This window comes from Oncorhynchus mykiss, chromosome 21, assembly GCF_013265735.2.
Source record: "Oncorhynchus mykiss isolate Arlee chromosome 21, USDA_OmykA_1.1, whole genome shotgun sequence".
Taxonomy (NCBI): Eukaryota; Metazoa; Chordata; class Actinopteri; order Salmoniformes; family Salmonidae; genus Oncorhynchus; species Oncorhynchus mykiss.
The window spans coordinates 44,024,538-44,049,948 of NC_048585.1; the positions used below are offsets into that span (position 1 = coordinate 44,024,538).

At 44.2% G+C, this 25,411-nt stretch overlaps 2 protein-coding genes across 3 annotated transcripts; one reads left to right on the forward strand and one right to left on the reverse strand.

Annotated features, from left to right (window-relative positions):
* Positions 1-3,328: 3,328 nt before the first annotated feature.
* Positions 3,329-15,618, reverse strand: wrap53 (WD repeat containing, antisense to TP53). Of its 2 annotated transcripts, none has more exons than XM_036957933.1 (11): positions 15,156-15,618; positions 14,380-14,875; positions 13,954-14,152; positions 13,650-13,745; positions 13,442-13,550; positions 13,183-13,271; positions 6,824-7,047; positions 5,424-5,641; positions 4,913-5,016; positions 4,515-4,658; positions 3,329-4,329 (listed from the first exon to the last, which is right to left on the reverse strand). In XM_036957933.1, exons 2-11 carry the CDS (start codon positions 14,666-14,668, stop codon positions 4,098-4,100), a joined length of 1,704 nt encoding a protein of 567 aa, XP_036813828.1. In that variant the 5' UTR covers positions 14,669-14,875; positions 15,156-15,618; the 3' UTR covers positions 3,329-4,097. The 2 variants fall into 2 exon arrangements, with proteins under 2 accessions (XP_036813828.1, XP_036813829.1); XM_036957934.1 differs by having other exon boundaries at positions 15,174-15,357.
* On the forward strand, positions 15,415-25,051 carry LOC110500517 (gastrula zinc finger protein XlCGF57.1). Its single transcript, XM_021577920.2, has 2 exons — positions 15,415-15,675; positions 19,960-25,051. Exons 1-2 carry the CDS (start codon positions 15,507-15,509, stop codon positions 21,369-21,371), a joined length of 1,581 nt encoding a protein of 526 aa, XP_021433595.2. The 5' UTR covers positions 15,415-15,506; the 3' UTR covers positions 21,372-25,051.
* Positions 25,052-25,411: the final 360 nt, after the last annotated feature.

Below are 25,411 nucleotides of genomic sequence, written 5' to 3' on the forward strand. Positions count from 1 at the left end.
CCCATATCCTTCCCGCGTGTTTCCTCCTCCATCACCTCTCTTTGTATCTCAGCCCATATCCTTCCCACGTGTTTCCTCCTCCACCACCTCTCTCTGTATCTCAGCCCATATCCTTCCCGCGTGTTTCCTCCTCCATCACCTCTCTCTGTATCTCAGCCCATATCCTTCCCACGTGTTTCCTCCTCCATCACCTCTCTCTGTATCTCAGCCCATATCCTTCCCGCGTGTTTCCTCCTCCACCACCTCTCTCTGTATCTCAGCACATATCCTTCCCGCGTGTTTCCTCCTCCATCACCTCTCTCGGTATCTCAGCCCATATCCTTCCCACGTGTTTCCTCCTCCACCACCTCTCTCTGTATCTCAGCCCATATCCTTCCCGCATGTTTCCTCCTCCATCACCTCTCTCTGTATCTCAGCCCATATCCTTCCCACGTGTTTCCTCCTCCACCACCTCTCTCGGTATCTCAGCCCATATCCTTCCCGCGTGTTTCCTCCTCCATCACCTCTCTCGGTATCTCAGCCCATATCCTTCCCACGTGTTTCCTCCTTCACTACCAGTTTCATCTCCATCTCCTTCCTCAGCCCCACAAAGCACTCCTCAAACTGGGCCTGCTGCTCTACCCGCTCCCCCTGTCCCTGCTCGGCCTCCAGCCTCTCCCTGTCCAGCAGGAAGGGAAGGAGGGAAAGAAAGCGATAGAGGTCCAAAGGGAGGTAAGGAGAGAGGGAAGCAAAGATGAAAGGAAGGAGGAACAGAAGGAGGGATGGAGAGAGGGAAAGAAAGAGCGATGGGTGGTTAGAATTGGCACTGTTCTCAGTGGTTTGTGGTAGTCAGCCTCAGGGCTGGTGAGGAAGAGTGAAATCTTAGGGCTAGCTGCTGTACCTTTCCCTAGAGTGCAATTATAGAAGCCATTATTCCAGCTAGGGCTCTAAACTCCCAGCCATAATACATCCTATCTGCCAGGAGACTCAACAGCCACATCAATAGGGCGTGTTCATCATAACTATATATCTACCGCCAGAGGGACTAGAGAGGGAGGAGGTACAGAGAGAGGGGGGGAGTGAGAGGAAGAGAGACTCAACAGCCACTTCAATAGGGCGTGTTCATCATAACTATATATCTACCGCCAGAGGGACTAGAGAGGGAGGAGGTACGGAGAGAGAGTGGGGGGGAAGAGGGAGAGTGAGAGGAAGCGAAGGGTGCTAAAGTACATATTCTTTATGTAGTAGAACATATTGGAAATGTAAAATCAAGATAGGATCCTTGTCTCAGTGTGTATAATGTATAGCGTAATGTATATAATGTGTGGGTTAGTGATATGCTACTGTACATCTGTCAATGCGTCAATCAAGGTCAGTATTTCACGTGGAAATCCAACACATCTGGATTGAATGAGGTGAGATCAGAGTAGTTGATGTGTGTGCAGCTGGATATAGAACAAACACATGCCAATTACCTTCACCTCTAGTGTAAGCAGGAGGAAATGTGTCTGTCAATCAATTCTAAAGCCGTTGGAAAAGGGAAGAGCGAGGAAACAACTTCTCTTCCTGAATAATGAGTTGACGGGCTATTAAAGGTGTTAACTTGATTTGATCATTGAAATATAAATGTTCCATCCATGATTTGTCTTAGTGTGCGATCTACCACCTCCTGTTGATTTAGGGTGTTTGCTTTATCCTCCTCCGCCTTCTGCAGAAATACCTCCATCTGGGAGGGGGGGGCTCCCTCTGTGTGGACCCCACCTTAGTCTGCTCCAAATGGGGGGAGAGAGAAGCCAGCCCCGAGTCCTGGCTGGGGCTTGTGGAGGTAGAGGTGGAAGGAGAGAGAAACTGCTCTCCCTGAACTGTTAGAACCAACAGCCAACACAGAACAAGGTCAGCTAACTCTGGTCCTGGAGTGCAGTTATTAGTGCAGGGTTTTGTTCCAGCGCAGCATTAGCACACTAACCCTGTGCACATTGCAGCCCCGCAAGACCCTTTATCCCACCCCTGCCACTGAACCACATATTTATACTGAACCATCATATTTTCATTCTGAGGGAAACAACTTAAGTGTGACATTGATGACACAAGCCCTCAGTGGCTCTATTCCCTCCATTTCCTTCCACCCATGCCCTGAAAACATGTTCCTTCCTTTAAGAGTGGAGCAGCTAGAGAGCAGAGTAACATGAAACACCACACACCAGCTTACACAGACATTTACAATTCTCCCTCCAGAGATGTCATCCTCTTTCTCCATGCTGAATTACCCCTTGTCAAACTGATGTGTGTGTTTGTTCTCTGAGTGCTTTCTCCCTCGGATTACTGCTCTAACAGCGGACGGTCATTTGAATAATTGTTTACAAATGTCTTTCAAAATGTCAAAATGCCATTATTTTATATAGCTACTTGCTTGATATCCCCCACTTGGAGGAAAATCATTTCTGACCGACTATAGAGCGTGGAGGCAGGCAGAGAACGGGGGCGAGAAACCATTCATCAGAAATGGAACCAAATACTCTGTGCCATTGTAAGTAAATAACACTCAAGAAAACACAATAACGTTTATAAAGGTGTCTTGGAACGAAGGTAGAATTACGACATAGCTACACGCCTCATGTTGCTTGCAGTTTTTATGGAGGCTGTCTAGAAGTGGGGGGGGGGGGGGGGAAGGAGAAGAAACAGAAAGCAGGAGGAGGAAGAACCTTACTCTACATTCCATTGTTAGTGGAAGTTGCGTACACAAAGCGTGGCTTGAGTGTTGCATTGTTGAGTCTAACCCAGGATGTGTGTGGGAGAGCATGTGTAGAGGCTGGTCTTGTTCAGCATCCTCTGTAGAAGCCCCATGTCAGACATGCTCTCAACCCTTAACAGACACCCCTAGACTGGTAACAGAAGATCACACACCCTTCTTACTAACGAGCCTAGGCTGGATAGATGAGGATTACACTCTCCCTATTCTCTGTTTGACTCCTAAAAATACCCCCAGACTCCTAAAAGAAGACTCTCGGCTAGTTAGATAAAGCACAGCTCACTGTTCGTCTGTGTGAAGATCACACCACTGATTCAGCACTAACAAGTTCTCCCCCTTTCGGCACAAACGCTCCATCACCCACTCTTTCTCCGTCTTGTACCCCACGTCACCCTCCCGAGGCCCTTCACTTATTCTAAGACGGTCGCTTAGCAACTTTCACAACACAACAGTGTCGCTCTCCAACTCGGCACTTAGCTCTACTTATACCCGTGGTTCTACAACGTGCGTCTGTGTGCATTTGTTTTGAGGGTGTGCTTGAAAGGTATATGACAGATCCTTCTCAGAAAACAAATATATATAGTCCCCTGGGCTTGTTAGAATAGCTTATTCTACAACAACTAAATATAGAGACAAAATACAACACATTAATTCAGCTGCAGCATGTGGTTTCTGTGTGAAACCGATAATCCACCTGTAGCAGTTAGTTTGCCCTCTAGTGGTTTCCCTGGATTTGCAGACAGGCTACACCGCAACCAGCAATGGAGAACTTGCAAAAACAACCGTTCTTCCTATACAAATATTGCTAATCACTTACCCCCCCCCCAGCAATTATGCTAACTGCTTACCGATTTTAATACATTCAGAAACTACAATATTCACCATGGCTTTACAAAAATATACATTTACTGATGCATGTATAGCGATGCCATGGCACCAGCTTGGCACTTGCAACAATAAAAAAAAAAGACTAACACGAGGTAAACAGAACACTCCCCTAGAGCAACATATGATTGGAAGGTAGATTGATGTACATTCAACACAACACTGTGCTCATCCAACACACAGGGCCTGGTCTGGCTGTGGTGGTCATCTGAACCTGAGAGGTTTGGAATTGGTAAGCTCCCTGCTAGCATTGTAGCACATTACCTTTCAATTGTAATAGCATGTTAGCATTCACAATAGTTTGTACCTTGGCTTCGAGACTGGGGAAACTGTAATTCGCTGAATCCAAGGGACAATAAATTGATTGCCATACTTTTAAAACAGAATAAGTACTACTACATTTTCTCATATTGGCAGTTTGACATTTGGTTCAGTCCAGGGGGGGGGGGGGGGGGGGGGGGGGTTGAGATGGGCTACTCCACAATCAATCAATCACCACCACTGGCGGTGGTTCCTCCTGCGCCCCCTCGTTGGCTGGGCTAAGTGGTCCGGCCCACCACACAGTCAGAGCGTTGTCCTGTCTGACCTCTGGGGTAGGTGATAACATCACGACATCTCCCTCAGAGCCCGAGGAGTCTCCATCACTACTGTCCCCCGGGGAGAGGAACTGGCGCTGCCCGCTGGATGACACCAGCAACGGCATGAAGGGGTGGACACTAGGGGGAGATTGGAGGGACGAGAGAGACGGGACATTGACAGAAAATAAGAGCGATATTGAAATGACAAATACGCTGCTGCCCCCAAACAGCAAGTGGGAGACCACTTCTAAAAATCTACATATTTAGTATATTTAATAGATACAGCAGTCAAACAATGCTAATAAAACCCTGGTAAAGCCTACCTGATGCCGTTGGTGCAGTCCCTATGGGCCTGGAAGTGGAGCTGAGGCTGCAGTAGCTCCTGGTTACCATCGGGGGGAGCTGTGAGGGTGTCCCACACTGACACCACCCCCTCTGTGTCACCACTCAACAAGTACCGGCCAGACCTACACACACACGGTCAGCATTAACAACTACACACACAGAGACAGACCAAGAGATGGTATAATATGAAGAGCAGTTGTAAAGAGTATAATCTCTGAAGTTGTGAAGAGCATAATATGAAGAGTAGTTAAGGGTGCAAGGGTATTAGGTGCTAAGTCAAGGGTTTCTCAAATGGTGGAACGGGGACAGGGGGCATTGGCGGACTGCGGTTAGCTGTGAGAGTAGCAGGAAGACAAGATCCAGGGTATGGACTTACGGGTCCAGGTCGAAGTAGATCCGCTGGTTGGTGGCCACATTCCTTTTCAGAGAGAATAGAATCTTTCCCGGGTCCCTCAGGTCCCAGCACAGAATCTCTGGGTCCTACACACACACACACACACACACACTCTTGTACAGCTAACCTTGTCAGGACTCAAAATCCTATTTTTCCTAACCTCTACGAAATAGCATTTGACCTTATGGGGACCAACAAAATGTTCCCAGTTGATGAAATTTGTGTGTGTTTAACTATTCTTGTGGGGACCAGAAGTCCCCACAAGAATAGTTAAACAAACACACACACACACACACCTCAAGACTTCCAAGTTAAATAATAACACTGATAGAGAATGTGGGTATGAGTGCGTAAATACAGTATGTGTTTTAGAGAACCACCCCGTTCTCCACTGTGCTCCTCCTACCCAAATCTCTCTGAGTGGTCCGTTTTATAAAGGACAACTCTTTTAAGCCCCATGTCTCCCTTTGAGGTTGTGTTTGCGTTCGGTCACCTTGCGACCCCCAGTGTACAGGTAGTGTCCGTCGGGTGAGAAGGCGAGGTGTGTGATGCCCCCGTGGTGCCTGGGCGGCAGCAGGGCCAGCTGAGAGCCGTCCTGGCAGGAGTAGAGGCCTGCGGTGCGGGAGTACGAGCCACAGGCGTACACAGACTGGCACGGGCTGAACGCCATGCAGGAGATGATGCCACTCTGACCCTGACCCTGCTTCTTCACTGGGGAGGGAACACACGCTCAGCGTCCACATGGGTTCAGATCAACATATTAAGGACCATTTGAGTTTGCGCTGCTGGTATAACTAATGGGTTAGAAATCTAGGAAAACACGTTTTATTTTACCAGGTAAGTCGACTGAGAACACATTCGCATTCATAGCAATGACCTGGGGAATAGTTACAGGGGATGAATGAGCCAGTTGGAAGCTGAGGATAATTACGGATGATTAGCCAGGACACCGGGGTTAACACCCCTACTCTTAACATAAGTACCATGGGATCTTCAGTGACCACAGAGAGTCAGGACACCCATTTAACATCCATCCCGAAAGACGGCACCTTATACAGGGCAATGTCCCTAACCACTGCCCTGGGGCATTGGGATATATACAGGTTTTTTTTTTTTAGACCAAAGGAAATACTGCCTCCTACTGGCTCTCTAACACCTCTTCCAGCAGCCTCTGGTCTCCCATCCATGGACCGACCAGGACCGACCCTGCTTAGCTTCAGAGGCAAGCCAGCAGTGGGATGCAGGATGGTGCAGGGTGGTATGCACATCAGATCATTTGATGCAGCTGCGTTGGAATTATTTGATCACTTGAAAGAAAAATACTGCACTTACCAGGATCCCCTGTGTTTATTTTATTTGATTTAACTAGGCAAGTCAGTTAAGAACAAATTCTTATTTACAATGACGGCCTAGGAACAGTGTTCCTTGTTCAGGGACAGAACAACCAATTTTTTACCTTGTCAGCTCGGGGATTCGATCTGGCAACCTTTCGGTTACTGGCCCAAAGCACTAACCACTAGGCTACCTGCCGCCCCATTTATAGCTGACATTGCAAATTATAACGGATATTACTCTGTCTACACTGTAGAGAATGATTGAGCAAATAACATTTGGGCACCCAAATACAAATACTGTGCAATTAACACCACTACCAATCCGTAACTGGTAATGTACATCACCAATACGTTCCCCAACCCCCCCTCCCCACCCGTCCGTCCGTCCCCGGGGTGCACGTTCTGGTTTTTGGCCTAGCACTACACAGCTGATTCAAATAATCAAAGCTTGATAATGAGTTGGTTATTGTAAATCCGATATATAGTGCTAGGGCAAAAAAACAAAAACGTGCCCCCGGCCCAGGGCCGAGTTCGGGAAACCCCGATCTAGTCTACTAACCTACAGTGGGCCTTTCCTCACAATCTCTTCCAGGCCTGTCTGTGTAGAACACCCTGACTGTCTTGTCGAAGCCGCAGTAGAGCTGTGATCCGTCTGGGGAGAAGCAGAGGGAGTGGGCTGCGGTCAGCTCATCCAGATGGTTGTAGGGTCTGAAGCTGGCACGCAGGTCCCCGTAGAACGCATCCCAGATATGGACCGGGTTATCACGACTGCTGCTGGCTATACTAGGGGGGGGGAGAGAGATGGAGGAAAGGATGGATGGATGGAGAGAAGGAAAAGGGATGGAGAAGGATGGTTGAAGAGGAAGAGATTGGACATGGAGGGAGTTTAAGGATGGATGAAAAAAAGGGGTGGAGAGAGAAGAGGTTGAGGGAAATGATGGAGGTAGAAAGGAAAGTGTGGGTCACAACAGGACAAAGAGTCATTTTTTCATCTCACTTGAAAAACAGACACACTGCTTTGTGCCAGATCCATCAGAGAGGACATTTCAGTACTTCACTCCCCAGTCACTATTTCAGCTTGAATTTCATTCAGCCCCTCTTATCTATTCACTAACAGTTTGTTGTTTTAGAATGGACAAAAAAAAAACGAGCCATCAACAGACAGACATACTGTATGGCTTTTCAACTAACAGAACTACGGGGGGGAACCTAACAGCCCAACATAAACGCTTAAATATCACTGTCTGAACTGAGGCTCAATTAGCCAAGAGGAAATTAGCCTGGGCGGCTCAGTGCTCTTATGGCACTGTGTCTTTGTTCTGTCTGTTGGGAATCCCCTCATTATAATGGTACACCACAGCTAGCCTGGACGCCAGCCCAGAAAGCAATTCAAAGGAGGAACACCAGTGACCATTCTACACTCCACAGGAGGGTACAGCACATGGCTTTAGGCAGAGAGAGGGAGGGCAAGAGGGAGGGAGAGCAGGAAAGAGGGAGGAGGGAAAGAGGGAGGGAGAGCGTGAGAGAGAGAGGGAGGGAAAGGGGTAGGTAGAGCATGAGAGAAGAGGGAAAGCTGGAGAGAGAGAGAGAAACACACAAAAAAGAGGGAGAAATATGACAAAAACAGCCAAGAATCCCACTGCCACTCACAGACCCTCACCACATGCTTGCAAATTATGTCATGTTTTTACTATCTCTACCAATCAGATCTTAGTACATTCCCCAGACACCCAAACAGGAGTACGCCTCGTCCACCTGTGAGCATGACGCAATGATGTCTTCTAAACATACGGTTCATTTGACTCCCCGAACACATGTTTAGGAAACGTTAGGGCCACGTCATCCCACCTGACTGACTCCACTCCGTAACCCTCAACAACACCAGACAAAACATCATGCTGTCTGAACACACAGACGGAGTTCACATGGTGGGTCAGCTCCGACTAGCATCCTCGTCCCCGTTACCCTGGCTCCTCTCAGGGTCCTTCCCTGAGACAATCATCTCCACTCGCCCTTCTCTTTCGTCAACTCGCTTTCCTTTTTTCTCATTCTCCACTTCTTCTCGCTGTGAAGAAATGTTTTCCGTTCCGTGTTGTTTATGGTTTGATCCTTCACTCCTTGTGTACTGTCCCCCTTCCACCCAATGACCCCGCTCTCTCTCTCATTCCCCCTCTTTCTTCTAGTCTAGAGGATATGTTGCTTTCCTCGCTTCGTGCGGTGGACCACAACCCACGCTGGGCACTGATCAGAGAGGAACCATCGGAGGCAGTGTGAGGGGGGGGGGGGGGGGGGGGGGTTAAGCGGTGTTGGTAAGGAGGCCTCGTTAGCGGCCCGTAACAATGGCATTCTCCACGGTAACGGCTGGGCAACATTGATCTCAGCTTGCCACGGCACAGACGGAGTCATAATAATTACAGTGCTTTACTAAGGCCCTTTAAAAACAGTCAGTTCTGTTAAAGCTGCAATATGTCACTTTTTGAGAGCCCCAAACAAATAGCCAATAAGTATTCAAACACTATTCAAACATGCCTCGCAAAGGGGGGCACCTACAGTATTGGTAGACGGGTGAAAATAAAAGCAGACATTGAATACCCCTTTGAGCATGGTGAAGTTATGAATTACACTTTGGATGGTGTATCAATACACCCAGTCATTACTAAGATACAGGCGTTTTTCCTAACTCAGTTGCTGGAGAGGAAGGAAACTTCTCTGGGATTGAATTAAAACGTCAAAAAATGTGGCAAAGAAATTAACTTTATGTCATGAATACAAAGCATTATGTTTGGGGCAAATCCAACACAACACTGAGTACCACTCTTGATATATTGAAGGATGGTGGTGGCTGTTGTAGTGACTGTATTACCACCACACTGGCAGTCATGAGTCACTCAGGCTCCCGAGTGGCGCAGCGGTCTAAGGCACAGCATCTCAGTGCTAGGTGTGTCACTACAGACCCTGGGTCGATTCCAGGCTGTATCATAACCATTTGTGATAGGGAGTCGCATAGAGTGGCGCACAATTGGCCCAGCATTGTCCGGGTTTGGCCTCTGTAGGCCGTCATTGTAAATAAGAATTTGTTCTTAACTTACCTAGTTAAATAAGAAATGACGGCAGTAAAAATTGACCGTTGAGTCATGGTTATCTCCTCTTATGCATATGTATTACCCTTTAACCTAACCCCTAGCTAACATTAGCCAGCTAGACAGAATTCCTAACATACCATACCTTTTGCAAATTCGCATAATAAGAATTGTAATTCGTAACATATCCTACAAAATTGGGTCATGGGCAAACAATTTTAATACATACCAAAACATTATACTAAATGGAGTGTCTCCGATTTATGTACAGAAGAATACGAAATGAAGGAAATGAATGAAGGAATTGTCAGTAGAGGTACAGATCTGGGGAAGGGTACCAAAAAAATATATGCAGCTTTAGAAATCCAAGACCACAGTGGCCTCCATCATTCTTAAATGGAAGAAGTTTGGAACCACCAAGACTGTTCTTAGAGCTGGTCGCCCGGCTAAACTGAGCAATCGTGGGAGAAGGGCCTTGGTTAGGGAGGTAACCAAGAACCCAATGGTCACTCTGTCAGAGCTCCAGAAGTCCTCTGTGGAGATGGGAGAACCTTCCAGAAGGACAAGCATCTCTGCAGCACTCCACCAATCAGGGCTTTATGTTAGAGTGGCCAGACAGAGGCCAATCCTAAGTAAAAGGCACAGGGCAGCCCGCTTGGAGTTTGCCAAAAGGCACCTAAAGAACTCTGACCATGAGAAACAAGATTCTCTGGTCTGATGAAACCAAGATTGAACTCTTTGTCATGAATGCCAAGCGTCACGTCTGGAGGAAACCTGGCACCATCCCTATGGTGAAGAATGGTGATGGCAGTATAATGCTATGGGGAAGTTTTTCAGGGGCAGGGACACTAGTCAGGATCGAGGGAAAGATGAACAGAACAAAGTACAGAGAGATACTTGATGAAAACCTGCTCCACAGCTCTAAAGACCTCAGACTGGGACGAAGGTTCTCCTTCCAACAGGAATGGCTTCAGGACAAGTCTCTGAATGTCCTTGAGTGGCCCAGCCAGAGCCCGGACTTGAACATCTCTGGAGAGACCTGAAAATAGCTGTGCAGCGACGCTCCCCATCCAACCTGACAGAGCTTGAGAGGATCTGCTGAGAATGGGAGAAAATCCCCAAATATAGGTGTGCCAAGCTTGTAGCGTCATACCCAAGAAGACTCGAGGCTGTAATCGCTGTCAAAGGTGCTTCTACAAAGCACTGAGTTATCTATGCATAGTCACTTCAATAACTCTACCTACATGTACATATCACTTCAATTACCTCAACACCAGTGTCCCCGCACATCGACTCTGTACTGGTACCCCCTGTATATAGGCCCGCTATTGTTATTTACTGCTGCTCTTTAATTATTTGTTATTCTTAGCTCTTACTTTTTTGGGGGTATTTTCTTAAAACTGCATTTTTGGTTAAGGGCTTGTAAGTAAGCATTTCACTGTTGTATTCGGCGCATGTGACAAATACAATTTGATTTGAGTAAAGGGTCCGAATCTTTACCCTTTTTTTAGTTAACTAAGCAACTCAAATTCTTATTTACAATGACGACCTACCCTGGCCAAACCCGGACGACGCTGGGCCAATTGTGCGCCGCCCTATGGGACTCGCGCAATGCCGTCGGGGGTACGAGATATATAAAAAAAAATGTGATTCACATTTTCAAAGAGTCCATAAAGATTTTCCAACGGGGCTATGCAGTTTCTCCCGACGCCACGTGGGTACACTGCAGCATTCACTGGGAGGCTCTTGCTGCCAAGGGAATGCCTGACAGCTTGAAAGACGTTTTGGACACTACAGTGAAAATGGTTAACTTTGTTAAAGCAAGGCCCCTGAACTCTCGTGTATTTTCTGCACTATGCAATGATATGGGCAGCGAAAACAACTGGATTCGTTATCCCTTTCATGCCCTGCCTCCAGTCCACTTACCGATATCTGAGCAAGAGTGCCTCATTGAACCATGCAGCCGATGTATGTTCTGATTTCTAAGACATCCTAAGGTTTGTATCATTCACAACTAAAGTTGCCAAATAACTCTAAATCTAGTGTATAGGACCCGTTTCAAATTATCACTGACACTGAACATTGCCACTTCACTCGCGTACTCTCGTTCTGGAATGGGAAAAATATCCTTTCTATTTTATTCACCTAAGTACAAGTATATTCTTCTCACGATAAAATTACAGAATATCAAATAAATGGCAGGGGACTTATAAGCATATCTTGTCTGCTAAATGAAAAGGCCTACGGTTCGGCGCATTGCCAGATAACACAGTAGGCCAACTCATATTCTGTTCTTCTCAAATACTTTTCCTTCATATAATAATGTTTCTTTAGACATGGCTAAAATAAATAATGGATTTACTTTTAAATTAAATTGATTTATTATACTTTCTTTAAAATGTAGATGTTCCAAAAGTGGCATCCGCAGCTTGCATGAGCGGAGGCCTGGAGATGAACGCGTTTATGTTCATTAATGGTCAATTACTGTGAGACCGGCAGTCTTTTGCGTGACAATAACCGGTTGACAAAATTTCATGACCACCACAGCCCTAGTGGTAGCTGCATCATGTTATGGGCATGCTTTTCATCAGCAAGGACTAGGGAGTTTTTTGGGGATAAAAATAAACAGAATAGAGCTAAGCACAGGCAAAATCCTAGAGGATAACCTGGGATCAGTCTGCTTTCCAACAGACATTAGGGAGACAAATTCACCATTCAGCAAGACAAGAACTTAAAACAAGGACAAATACACAGTGGAGTTGCTTGCCAAGACGACATTGAATGTTCCTGAGTGGCCTAGTTCCTGAATGGCCTAGTTCCTGAGTGGCCTAGTTTCAGGCTTGAAAATCTATGGCAAGACTTGAAAACGGCTGTATAGCAGTGATCAACAACCACCTTGACAGAGCTTGAAGAATTTCTTACAGAATAAATGTGCAATTATTGTACTATCCAGTTGTGCAAAGCTCTTAGAGATTTACCCAGAAAGACTCACAGCTGTAATCGCTGCTAAAGTTGATTCTAACATGTATTGACTCAGGGGTGTGAATACTTGTGTATTTAATTTTCAATAGATTTCTAAAAACATGTTGGGTATTGTGTGTAGATGGGTGAGAAATCTATTTCATCCATTTTGAATTCAGGCTGTAACAACAAAATGTGGAATAAGTCAATGGGTACGAATACATTCTGAAGGCACTGTAGCTTAAAGGGAAATTAAAAAAAAACATATGAATAATCTCCAGCACCACCCTAACATCAACATGTGTGAAAATGGCACATTTTTATGTTTTGTAGTAAAAAAGATAGATCGATTAAGTGTTTCCAATGACATCATTAACCAATTAGTAGGCAATGCCTACTCATAATTGATCAAAATCACACCGATGAAGTCATCGGAAACACTTATCGTCCTCTATCGTTTAACAATAAAAGATAGAAACGCACCATTTTCACTTATGTTGAGGTGGTGCTGGAGATGATTAATACAAAGTTGAACCATTTTGAAGTCTCCCTTTAAAGCTGGAATCATTCAAGCTGGAATCCATAGCAGTGAAACTGCCATGTCCGTTATCGAGATTAGAACAACAAAGACGTTATTTCAAACAAAGAACTGTTTTTTCCACCCCCTTAGAACCTCATTGCAGGCGTGATAGAACAGCTGAATATGTAATGATTTTTGGGGGGACTGCGGTGCGCGACGTTCCCCAGCAAAAAACAAAAACAGGATAGACAGTGGAACTGCTAACCCTACTGCGGATTCCATCTTTAAAGTACTTTGTGACAACTGTTGACAAAAAAAAAATGGCTTCATAAATAACGTTTGATTGATTGAACTCACAAGCAGGAGTCAGGGTCCAGGGAGCTCATCTTGGGGTACCAGCAGTAGTCATAGATGGTGTCCCCCTCTGCCATCTTCAGCACTGGACTCTGCAGGGGAGGGAAGGAGAGACACGAGATAAATACTGTGTTGATCTCCAAGGGGAATCTAGCCATTTTAGTCAGTTACCCTGTGGTGTATTCATTACGCAATAAGTTTTCAAGGTTGATCCCTCTCTGTTTTGTTGGCTTTTTAGTGAATTAAATCTCTGGAGCCTCACCATCTCAGTGAGCAGGTCCCAGTTGTAGCTGTAGATCTCTGGGGGGAGGTTGTAGACACGCAGCACGTTGTCTGCACTGTTGGTCAGGATGCACAAGCCATCTGGGGCCCTGGATAATTAACAGTTACTTCTTCAGATAGCCTGTAAAGCTAAATGGATCCTAAAGCCACGTAATCAACCAAGGAACAATATTTTAAGAGGGAGTTACCATTTGCAGCCCTTGAGGTAGTTCTCAGGGAGGCTGGAGTACTCAGCCCAGGAACCAGTCAGCATCTGGGGGTTCTGGCTGAAATCGAGACCCAGGCTGCAGATAGGAGAGAGGGGATAAGAGTAGGCCGCAGTACATGAGAAATACATAGATGAGGACAAACAAAACAGTGGATGGATCATTTAAAGGTTTGGACACCCAAATATCACCGCAGAAATGTCTCTTCAAACCTTGAATCTCTGTGTGCTTAATTTTTTTGCTTCTAAATGATTTACCTAGAATAATCCTAAAATTCTTCACATACTTTTGTCCTTCGCTGGTGCTTTCAGCTGAGCTTTCCTGTTCCCCCTCTTCCACCTTCTCCTGTTCCCCCTCTTCCACCTTCTCCTCTCCTCCCTCTCTCGTGCCATGAGCCTCACAAGGACCTCCATTCTCATGGCATTCTACTTCTTCAGCTGCCGTATCTTCTTCTCCTCCTTCCATCACACTTGGCTGGTTGGCCTCTAACAGATATGGATAAACATTATGAGTTAAATACTATTATTGCATTAAGTCAAGAGGCTAGAGGCTATGTTCCCCATCTTCTATCTTTAAAAAAAAAAACGTCTTTTTTTTTTTTTACAAGGAATGCGAATCAAACATATGATAAGCATTGACTTAGAATATTTAGAGAGATGCACACCAGTGAAGGAAGCTATTCCTGAAATACAACAACTGGTAACAACTTTACCTCCATTATGGGTCAGTACAGCCAAGTCTTCCTGCCTCAATCCTGCCTGTTCTATGGGTCCTCCATGTGCATCAGGGGGGTCCAGGCTGAGACTCAGCTCCAACCCATCTCCACTGAGCCTAGGCTGCTTAGCCGCTGGAGGGGCCTCTTCTTCTTTATTCTCCCCCAGTTCCAAGCCCTCACCCTGGGATAGAGGTGGAGCTGATTGAGGAGGATCACTTTCCACCTCTGCCTCCCGCCAAACTCCTGCCACATCCCCACTTTCACCCCCCTCTACCGGACCAGACATCTCTCGATCACTATTTCGTCCTATCCTTCAGTGCTTCCTCTCAAATCTTCTTTCCCCCGGCGTCACAGTGCTGAGTTGTATATCCTGCCTCCCTGGTGGTCTGCCTGTGTCAGACGTTAGTGTGGTAGGTGCTACTAGGGTGCTTCTTCCTGCACTGTGGATGTCTCAGTTTGGTTGAGGTCATCACAGCACCCACGGCACGGGACACTGGAGGGGTAGAGGGGTTGGCAAGGAGAAATTGAATGCGAACACACTACATCATGGGTACACGTCAAATAAAACCCATCTAGGTAGCTAACAAACATATCACCAATCATTCAGCACTACATCACAATATCGACAAAATTACGCCATTAGTGTTGTTAGAATGATATTCAATGCGAGGGTTGGTTAAATGACGGCTAGTTTAGCAATTAGCTAACTAGCTACTATAAAACATTAGTTACAGATGGACAACTAGCGATGCTAACTAATGTTAGCTAGCTACCTCTTTGGTCGGCCTTACGGTTTTTCTATTAGGTTTCAAAGCCTCTTCGGCAAAGGCGAAACTCTTCTTTACTGAAATTGAGTATTCGAACGAGAACAACGTAGCAGCACACTGGACTTGGATAGCAGCAGTCACGAAGTCATGCTGCGAATTCGTAAACACAAGACACCGCCATGTTACGTTCACCAGAACTATCGCGAGACTTCAAGCTAAACATAGCCCTTCCTCGGAAGTAGGGGGCGACTTTTTTTACGATTTTGCATTCCTTGTGTGGACAAAAGAAAGACACACTGACTGAACCAAAGATAATTTACATACGGCATAGGCTACCCAACCTGATCCACTGAAAAAATGTCTAAACTACAGTTGTTGCGTTTATTTTTAAATGAGCGTTTAACGGAGTCTGCTGCTGTGGAGATTTTCGAAGCAGTTGAGAAAGCGGTAGCGGAGTACCAGGAGGAGAATGATCGGCTACGGAGACTGCTGCGGTTCACACCAGAGATACAACTATGTAGAATAGGTTCGTATGTATTTTTTTGGTTTGTAAACACTCATTTGTATTATTTTAGCGATCCTGGTTTAAAAGCACGGATATCGATTCTGCCAATGGTGCATGCTTTTGTGGCATGTCGATATCCACGGGGTTAAGGGCCAGATAGATAATGAAAACCCTTCTATATATGATGCTTAGATTGAACGCGCTGTGTATTTCGTTTTAGGCTATCAAACAACATCCACAACGACCATGTTTTCCACTTCGTTTCAACCTGTTGTTAAACAGTTTTTAAATTTGAATAATCACAGTGAGGTGAGTTTTAAAATCACGATACTGTTTTGAGGACAAGTGTTTGATGTGATTTTCTATTGCATTTGCATTGATGCAACATGCAGGGGGCACCTTTTGGTTTTAGAAGTGTTAGGGACATAACTTGGCGGGGGGTCTGAGGGTAATCCCACTTTGTGGAGTATCTAAACGCTAATTTCCTGAATTTCGACACAATCTAATATGACCCATGACCCTTCTAGCCGTCTCTATTTAGAACAACAAAAAGTAAGCAAGAATGACAACAGTCATCAAGCTATGTAAGATACCGTTATTAAATATGTTTAAGGGAGAATCTGTAGATATACCGAGATAAAAAAAAACACTCTGCCAGAATTAAGCCATCCAACACAAGACCATAACATATATGTCCCCTTTTGTGTTTTACATCTCCAGCAGAGGAATGACATTTCTGAGTGCATGATGTTCAGTTTCACTGGCATATAGAAGAGCCAGCAGCATACCACCTTGCTTCTGAAGCTAAGCAGGGTTGGTCCTGGTCAGTCCCTGGATGGGAGACCAGATGCTGGTGTGGTGTTGGAGAGCCAGTAGGAGGCACTCTATCCTCTGGTCAAAAATAAAATATCCTAATGCCCAAAGTGATTGGGGACACTGTCCTGTTTAGGGTGCTGTCTTTTGGATGGGACATTAAACATGACTCTCTGAGAGCATTGAAGATCCCATGGCACTTGTGTTAACCCCGGTATCCTGGCTAAATTCCCAATCTGTCCCTTAAACCATCATGGTCACCTAATAATTCCCACCTTACAATTGGCTCATTCATCCCCTGTAACTATTCCCCAGGTCGTTGCTGTAAATGAGAACGTGTTCTCAGTCAACTTACCTGGTAAAATAACAGAACAATAAAATAAATATAGTATGTGGTCTTACACTGCAGTTATTTATGTTTGAGATTATATGAACATGACTGGGCATTCTAACATCTCTATCCATTCATCATCAATAGTGTTTCCCAGGTCTTCCTCACATTTTTGTTTTACATGTTTCAGTGTCATCGGCGAAAGCCATTATCAACCCTTGATACAGTTTGGAAAACAACTTTAGAGATTTGTCAGACTGCCTTAAAATAGTTTCAATCTTTTGAAGCTTCTTGCTTGTCCAGTGTTTGCCGCACTGAGAGAATAAAGTGTTGTATCTGCAAGAGTTCACCTCTGTGCCGTCACAGACTGGTCTTCCCTGGCTGCCTGACCCTGATGAGACCCCTGTCACCATCTGCTCCTTCTCCGATGAGGCTTGACAAAGAATTACCTTGGTGTACATTTATTCATTGATTCTATTCTTGAACAATATAACGGTTCAATAATTGAAATGATCATTATTCCCAGATCCCAGACTGTTGCCTACCCATCAACTCAAGATGGGATATTGTATCCATTTACTGATTGTTATAATGCAAAATTCAGTTGAGCTCCGTAGACTGGTCTTCCCTGGCTGTCTGACTCTGCTGGGACACCTGTCACCATCTGATTCTGCTAAGACATGATGAGCATAGTGTTGTGTACTGACTGTGCACCATGACATTGAAGCCTGTAGTGCTGTTTATGTGTCGGTGTGAAAAGTAGGAAATTAACTAGGGAAACTTGACAGATCAACGTTACGTTGCTATACTGACTAATAAAAACTCACATTACGTTGAAGAAACGTCAGAATATATCGGTCTTCAATCGTTTAGCCTCTGGTTAAATCGTTTGAGTCAGGTCTAGTGATTTGAGGCAAAAATAATAGCTAAAGTTGATAAGCTAGCTAGCTAGCTAACGTTTGGCTAGCTCTAGCTAATGGTACATCATAAAATTGACTTCTGTTGAAACGGGACAAAAAAAAGGCTACAATACATTTCCATACTCACAACAGCTGTTAGATACTGCTACCTGACAGATAGCTAGAGGCTAGCTAGAGCCGAATTGGCTGCTAGTAATGTTAGTTCATTCACTTCAGTCGAGAGGGGGTGAAATACTGGCTAACGTAACATGTCAGTTACACTACTACCTCAGCACTGGGAATAAATATGATCTTTTTTTTCTGTCAAACAGCAGTTACCTTGCCAGCTAGATCAGTCAACTAAAGAGTAGCCAGTTTCTGCTCTGTTTGCTTTTACAACTCAGGGAAAAAAAGTGCAACACAGACAGCAGCTGCCCCTGATCATCTCTCCCGTGCTAGTACTATACGCCAGCCTTTCAGAAGCTTTGCCTTCACACAGCCTGTCCGCATGCTCTGTGGTGTCCCATACAGTCCTAAATCCAGCTGTCTGAAACAGCCTACCCAACTGCTCTGAGGCATCCACATGGTCCTAAAGCACACCGGAGCTGTGTTTTTTTTATTATCAGAGTGCGATTATAAAACTGGGGGGGACAAAAATGCTATTTTAGAATGTGGGGGAGTCGTCATGTTCCCAGTGAACGTTGCGCATTGATGTCAGAGCGGTTAGAGGGACAATAGAACCCTGAGGAATAGGCTATCAGTGACCTGATGGTTGTTAGCAAGTTGGGTACTACCAACACATGTCCAGAGTTGCTGCAACCTGGTCTCAGAGCATTTTGTATTATTCTGTATGTAAATCCGAGACACTCCATTTACAAATTACAATTCGTATGCTATGATAAGAATTTGCAAAATGTACATAATGTTATGAATTTGAAATAAAATGTGGCTAATAATGTTCGCTAGCTGGCTAACGTTAGCTAGGCTAGTGGTTTGGGTCATGAGTGAGGTTAAAGGGTTAAGGTTAGCTAAAAGGGTTAGGTAACATGCAAAGTAGCTAAAAAGTAGTAAGTAGTTGAAAAGCTGCTTATTAGGTAAAATGCTAAAGTCCTCCGTGATGAGATTTGAACTCGCAACAATTTCTTGCTAGAAGTTTGCGTAACCATCTGTCTTATGTAACAATACCAAACAAAACATATCATACTAATTTTAGTTTCTGGATTTACATTTACTGTGTTATGTCTAGTCTATGAGACCAGGCTGCCAGAGTGTATAAAAGGAGATTGTCACTCAATGGTCACTCAATGGTCATGTGGGCATTTTTTTCATGACTGCTGGTGTCAATACAAAAATACAAAAAACAAAAAAAAGATACCTTATTTACATAAATATTCAGGCCCTTTGCTTTGAGACTTGAAATTGAGCTCAGGTGCATCGTGTTTCCATTGATCACCCTTGAGTTGTTTCTAAAACTGTGGTCATTTAAATTGATTGGAAATTATTTGGAAAGACCTGTCTATATAAGGTCCCACAGTTGACAGTACATGTCAGAGCAAAAATCAAGGAATTGTCCATAGAGCTCCGAGACAGGATTTTGTCAAGGCACAGATCTGGGGAAGGGTACTAAAACATGTCTGCAGCATTGAAGGTCCCCAAGAACACAGTGGCCTCCACCATTCTTAAATTGAAGAAGTTTGGAACCACCAAGACTCTTCCTAGAGCTGGCCGCCCAGCCAAACTGAGCAATCGGGGGAGAAGGGCCTTGGTTCAGGGAGGTGACCAAGAACCCAATGGTCACTCTGACAGAGCTCCAGAGATCCTCTGTGGAGATGGGAGAACCTAACAGAAGGACAACCATCTCTGCAGCACTCCACCAATCAGGCCTTTATGGTAGAGTGGCCAGACAAAGCCACTCCTCAGTAAAAGGCACATGACAGCCCGCTTGGAGTTTGCCAAAAGGCACCTAAAGACTCTCAGACCATGAGAAACGAGATTCTCTGTTCGGATTTATTTATTTATAGGGGACAATGCACATTAATCAACATCAATATTACAACATCCATGTAAATGTGCCAGGTTTAGTCAAAAGCTAATTTCCACTGTGAATGTATAGCCTACAAAATGAATTGAACTTATAAACAATTGATATATGTGATTAAATAAGTGTCTGTATCACAACACGCATTTTGAAATGGCATTGTGCACTCAGGCATATCCAAAGACTATAAATGTAACCTCTGCTTCTCCTCTCCTTCCCTCCAGACTCCCTGCAGTTTTCTCTTGCTGTCTCTGAAGAGAAGGTTCCCCCTGAACAGCAGCACTGTGAGCAGGAGTGGAGCTCCAGTCTGGGGCAGGAGGACCCAGAGCCCACACAGATCAAAGAGGAACAGGAGGAACTCCGGATCAGTCAAGAGGAAGAGCGGTTTCAAGGGTTGGAGGCTGACATCACAGAGTTCAAATTCCCTCCTACCTGTGTGAAAAATGAATGTGATCAGGAGGACCCACTTCAGTCCGTGACTGAACAGACTATGGAGAACAGAGAGAGTGACTCTAAACCAGTTGATCTCAAACCTTTTGGGACTGTGACCCACCTGAAGGGTCTCGACATTCCCTTTGACCCTCCAGATAATCAAAACAATGCCTCCAGTCACAGCTCTGCTACAAGCAGCGACCAAGTAGGACTTAACAGCAGCCCCCCATTGGATCTAATTGTGCACAAACTGGCTCACACAGGGGAGAAACTGTTTAGCTGTGGTGACTGTGGGAAAAGCTTCAGTCAAAAGGAACACCTAGGGAACCATGTACGCATTCACACAGGGGAGAAACCGTTTAGCTGTGGTGACTGCGGGAAAAGCTTCACTGTCAAGGGGAACCTAACTGTGCACAAACTGGCTCACACTGGAAAGAAACCATTTAGTTGTGGTGACTGCGGGAAAAGCTTCTATCAGAGCCAGGAACTAACTGCGCATATACGGACTCACACTGGGGAGAAACCGTTTAGCTGTGGTGACTGTGGGAAAAGGTTTTATCACAAGATTACTCTAAACCGACACATTCAGACTCACTCAGGAGAGAAACCGTTTATCTGTGGTGACTGTGGGAAAAGGTTTTATCACAAGATTACTCTAAACAGACACATTCAGACTCACACAGGAGAGAAACCATTTATATGTGGCGACTGTGGGAAAAGCTTCAGTCAGAAGGAACACCTAGGGAACCATACACTGACTCACACAGGAGAGAAACCGTTTAGCTGTGGAGACTGTGGGAAAAGCTTCAGGCAGAAAGGGACCTTAAATACGCATAAACTGACTCACACGGGAGTGAAATCATTTAGCTGTGGAGACTGTGGGAAGAGCTTCATTCTGAAGGGGTCCCTAAAGATGCATATACAGACTCACACAGGTGTGAAACCATTTATATGTGGAGACTGCGGGAAAGGCTTCTATCTGAAGGGAGACCTAGGTAAGCATATACTGACTCACACAGGTGAGAAACCATTTAGCTGTGGAGACTGCGGGAAAAGCTTCAGGCAGAAGTCGGCCCTAAAGACGCACACACTGACTCACACTGGAGAGAAGCCATTTCACTGTGGAGACTGTGGGAAAAGATTCAGTCAGAATGGGGCCCTAAAGAAGCATTTATTGACTCACACAGGAGTGAAATCATTGTAGCTGTGGGGACTGTGGAAAAAGCTTCTATCAGAAAAGACGCCTAACTGAACATATCCAGACTCACCCAGGAGTTAAACAACATGACTGCTCAGTCTGTGACAGAACATGTGTTACGGCTCATCTGCTGAAGCATGTTAATAATGTCCTCAAAGAAAGAAACTGGGAGGACAAATACAGCTGCAAGCAGCCATGAAGGCTCCTGGCCACAATATTTCTTGAATTTTAATTAGAGCATTCTGTTAGTGAACCTTTTGAGTAAGATACTTTGCCACTTGGTTTTGATACTGCCTGGAGAAGGAGTGGCAATGCCGCAAAAATCAAGGCTTTTTAACCAATAACTCCACCCCCTCCCCCCTAATGTAAATTTAGTTACTGAAACGTACTCGCAGTTGAGAAGATTTGTTAACAGTTTGACGTTCACAACTGAATTGCATTCTGTTTTTGGAGATACTGACACGTGCTTCGTAGTAGACCTTCCTTGTGGTGTCCTTAAGCCCCTCGAGGCAAGTCAGTTAAGAACAAATTCTTATTTACAATGATGGCCTACAATGATGGCCAAACCCTCCCTTAACCTGGACAACTCGGGGCCAATTGTGCGCCGCCCTATGGGACTCAATCAGTACTAAGTTGTTGGATGGATCAAAGAGAAGTTGAGTAGTTTGGGTTAAGCTGGGTTTGGTGTGGACATGTCGTTTTGTTTTTACAAAATTGACACTATCTCCATCTTTTGATTAAATTCTTAGCTTTTCACATAGGAGTTCTTAACTTCTGTTTTGAGTTAATCGGACGTGGTTCATAGGAAGATTGTTAAAGATTTGTATGGTTCAAACTTCCAAAATGAATGAAAATCCAATATGGCAGAGGTCATAGCTCCTTGGGAGAGTCTCCTTTGGAAAAAAGTCTGTCCTCGACTCCTGTCCTCCTCTCCGTGAACCGGAAACTGATACGTCATTTGTTAGTAGCCGGACGGAGAGAAGTGTCATCCAAAACCCATTAGATAAGAAAGCCAGAGTTCCCGCTCCAATTACCTTCTCCTCCAATGGGTTTTGAGAAGGAGACAAGGAGTATGCCATTTGAGATCTTCCCATAAGTACCCTTTCAGCAGCTAGCGCGGCATTCTTTCAGAATATGCCACACCCCCTTTGAATGGTCTGTTTTCTCAAAGGAGAAAAACATGCACCCGTTTTAAAACGATACACTACTTATCCTTTAGCGCGAGTGGAGAAGGGTAGTCTCATTTCATATGAGCGCATTTCGGTGAATCCCAAACCAGCCCCTTGCCGCTACCTACTCGTCCTCCGTTGTCACGTGTTGCTGACGAAACTAACGAGGATGACTTCCATCGAGTGGCAAGGGGATCAATAAACCCTTCGACTTCGGGACACACTAGTGACTTGAATGATGCGATTCATGTTCCATATTTTAATAATAAAATGCACATGAAATTCAAATGAACAATTGACTAGCAATACTCTTAACAGTTAAACTTATCATTTGGGAGGTATTTCATATGTTTTGAGTCAAGCAATGAAATCCAACACAAACAAACACACATTTCCTATAATTAGGCAAACTCCAAACATATCTTAGTGCGTGTTGGGGATAGCACTTCACTCTGGAGCCTGCTTGGTTCGAAATGGCAATCAGAGGCGCTAATTAACTGCTACATCCAGGGCAAAATGGTTTACCCTCTTGATGGTGGAGAGAAATGTACGTTTTAAAGTGTTCCATTTCATACGTTTGTCTGAGCAAAAGGAATGACAATTTATGGTAAGAATAGGGAAAAGCAGAAATAACATTCATAGTCATACCCATCAAATGCATTTTATTTAATCACTTTTGGTTCTCTTCAAACAAACAAAAACCTAACTATTTACAATTCTTTAGGTTCTTTTTCTGAATGCATTTATGTTACTAAACTCATTCAAAAAGTTTAAGTGATGGAATTGAGCTGACTGGGTGAAAAAAGGGAAAATATCATTTGATAAATTGGTAAATTAATCATCTCCCCCAGGGGCATCACAATGCCAAAACATCAATCACTTTTGAACTTCAAGGATTAACAGAAAATCTGAAAAATGTCAACAGCTGGAGACTTGACAGACTAACATATCATAACCACCAGTCATTCAACAGCAGACTAGAATAATTGATGGCTACATTTGAAACACAGCTCCCTGCAAACCAGCATGCCACTGGCATCCTTATCTGACCGATGGAATTTGAAATAATGACAATACCCTGCTCTCTCTGTCTTCACAAAGTACTTCAGTGACATTTTAGATATTCCCCAATCTGCACTAACCAATACATCAACTGAACCAAATGGACTGAATAGTGTATTCAAAACCGACCCAGCTAAAACGTAACTTTCTGAGAACCATATGTTTATTAGTTTGGTGAGAGTCTGGTTGTGTTGATTTTGCATATGACCTTTCCACAACTTTCTGGGAATGTTGCAGGATAGTTGCTTGGCTTTGGAACATTCTCAGCACTTTTAAGTAACTTGAAGAAAAAAAAATGTAATTACTTTTAACAGAATGTTTCCTAAAAGTTCAAACGTGGTTACATTTAAGTTCAGTTTTGGTAATGTTTTAAGAACATTCTCCAACTGGTTTGACATTGGGAATGTTCTCATAGTTCAGAGAACGTTAAACAACATTCTTCTGTGGGAATTTCAGTACTTCAGCATAACGTTTCCTCATGGTTCTATTTAAAGTTCTCATTGTTTAAAACTTCCTATAAAAACTTTAATGTTCAGAGAACGTTATTTCAAAACATACATTCTGTTCTCAGCATCACCAAAACACTCTTGTTAAGTGTGTTTGGGTGTGGTGGCCGCACCCACTAATTGGCCACACCTGTGCTTGAGGAGTGCTGTTTCCTTTAAAAATGTGGTCTGTTTGAATAGACTCAAAGGAACAGATTTGTATGTGTAAAACAAACAATGGCACACTAGCTCCATCCTGATGGCACCGTAGACTAATTCCAGAAGATTATAGGTTCGAATCTCACAGATGCCATGTCACAATTTTTTTTTATGTTTGCATGAATTTCCATGTGTCTGATCTGTGCTTGGAGTTTAAACAGTTAACCCCAAATAAGCTAGCGGTGTTCTTGAAACGTTCAGTTTCTTATTGAAACTTTCAGTGAAAGTTAAGGAAGTTATTTAAAAAAAACTTCAAGTACATAGAATTTCCGTTCTCAGTGTTTAATAAAACCTCAGAAGGGAACTTCAAAGGAACCAGAGTAAAACGTTGTAAGAACCTCCCTGCAACCTATAAATAAACATTCCCAGAACAGGCAAAGTTTTCACTGCTGTTCTCAGAACGTACACAGAACGTACATTTTTTTTCTTCTGTTTTACCAGTTAGGAAAGGTATGGCTTCTTCCCACAACCAATGGGAAACAAAAAAACACGACGTTCCCACAACTTCCAAGGAACCAAATGTGCTAGCTGGGTAGAAAGCCAAAGCTAACATATATGGAAAAACCTGAACCACAGCCATATCCTACAACGGAAGTTAATACTTGTTTGTCGGACCAACCAGAACTGATTCTAAATAGGAAAACACGTTCAAAAGAATGAATCCATTCAACCTAACTGACAGGGGAAGTATTGGGTTTCTCCATACGAAAAACAAACTAACGAGTTTCAGAACTGTTCCAAGCACCTTCAGTAGAAGAGAGACAAACCCATTATCAACTGTATAATGGTATACATATAGCAACAAGTATCATAGCCACTCAATCTGTTGAGTAAACCTTGACTCGTATACAGCCATTCAATACCATTAGCTACGGTAGACGCTTCTAATATACAGGGACATAAGTCATTACAAATGGTCAGTAGTCAAATGTTTAGGGACAATTTAGGCTACTCCGAGAACGCCAAGAATAAATATATCCTCCATTTTAAGGTGTGGTAAGCACCAAGATAAAACAGTTGAACATGTTTCAAATCAAGTCTCATAATGTGAATCATTGTGTCAAAATCCTTTCCATCAAAACAGTACTAGTGATGGGGTAAACAGTAATAT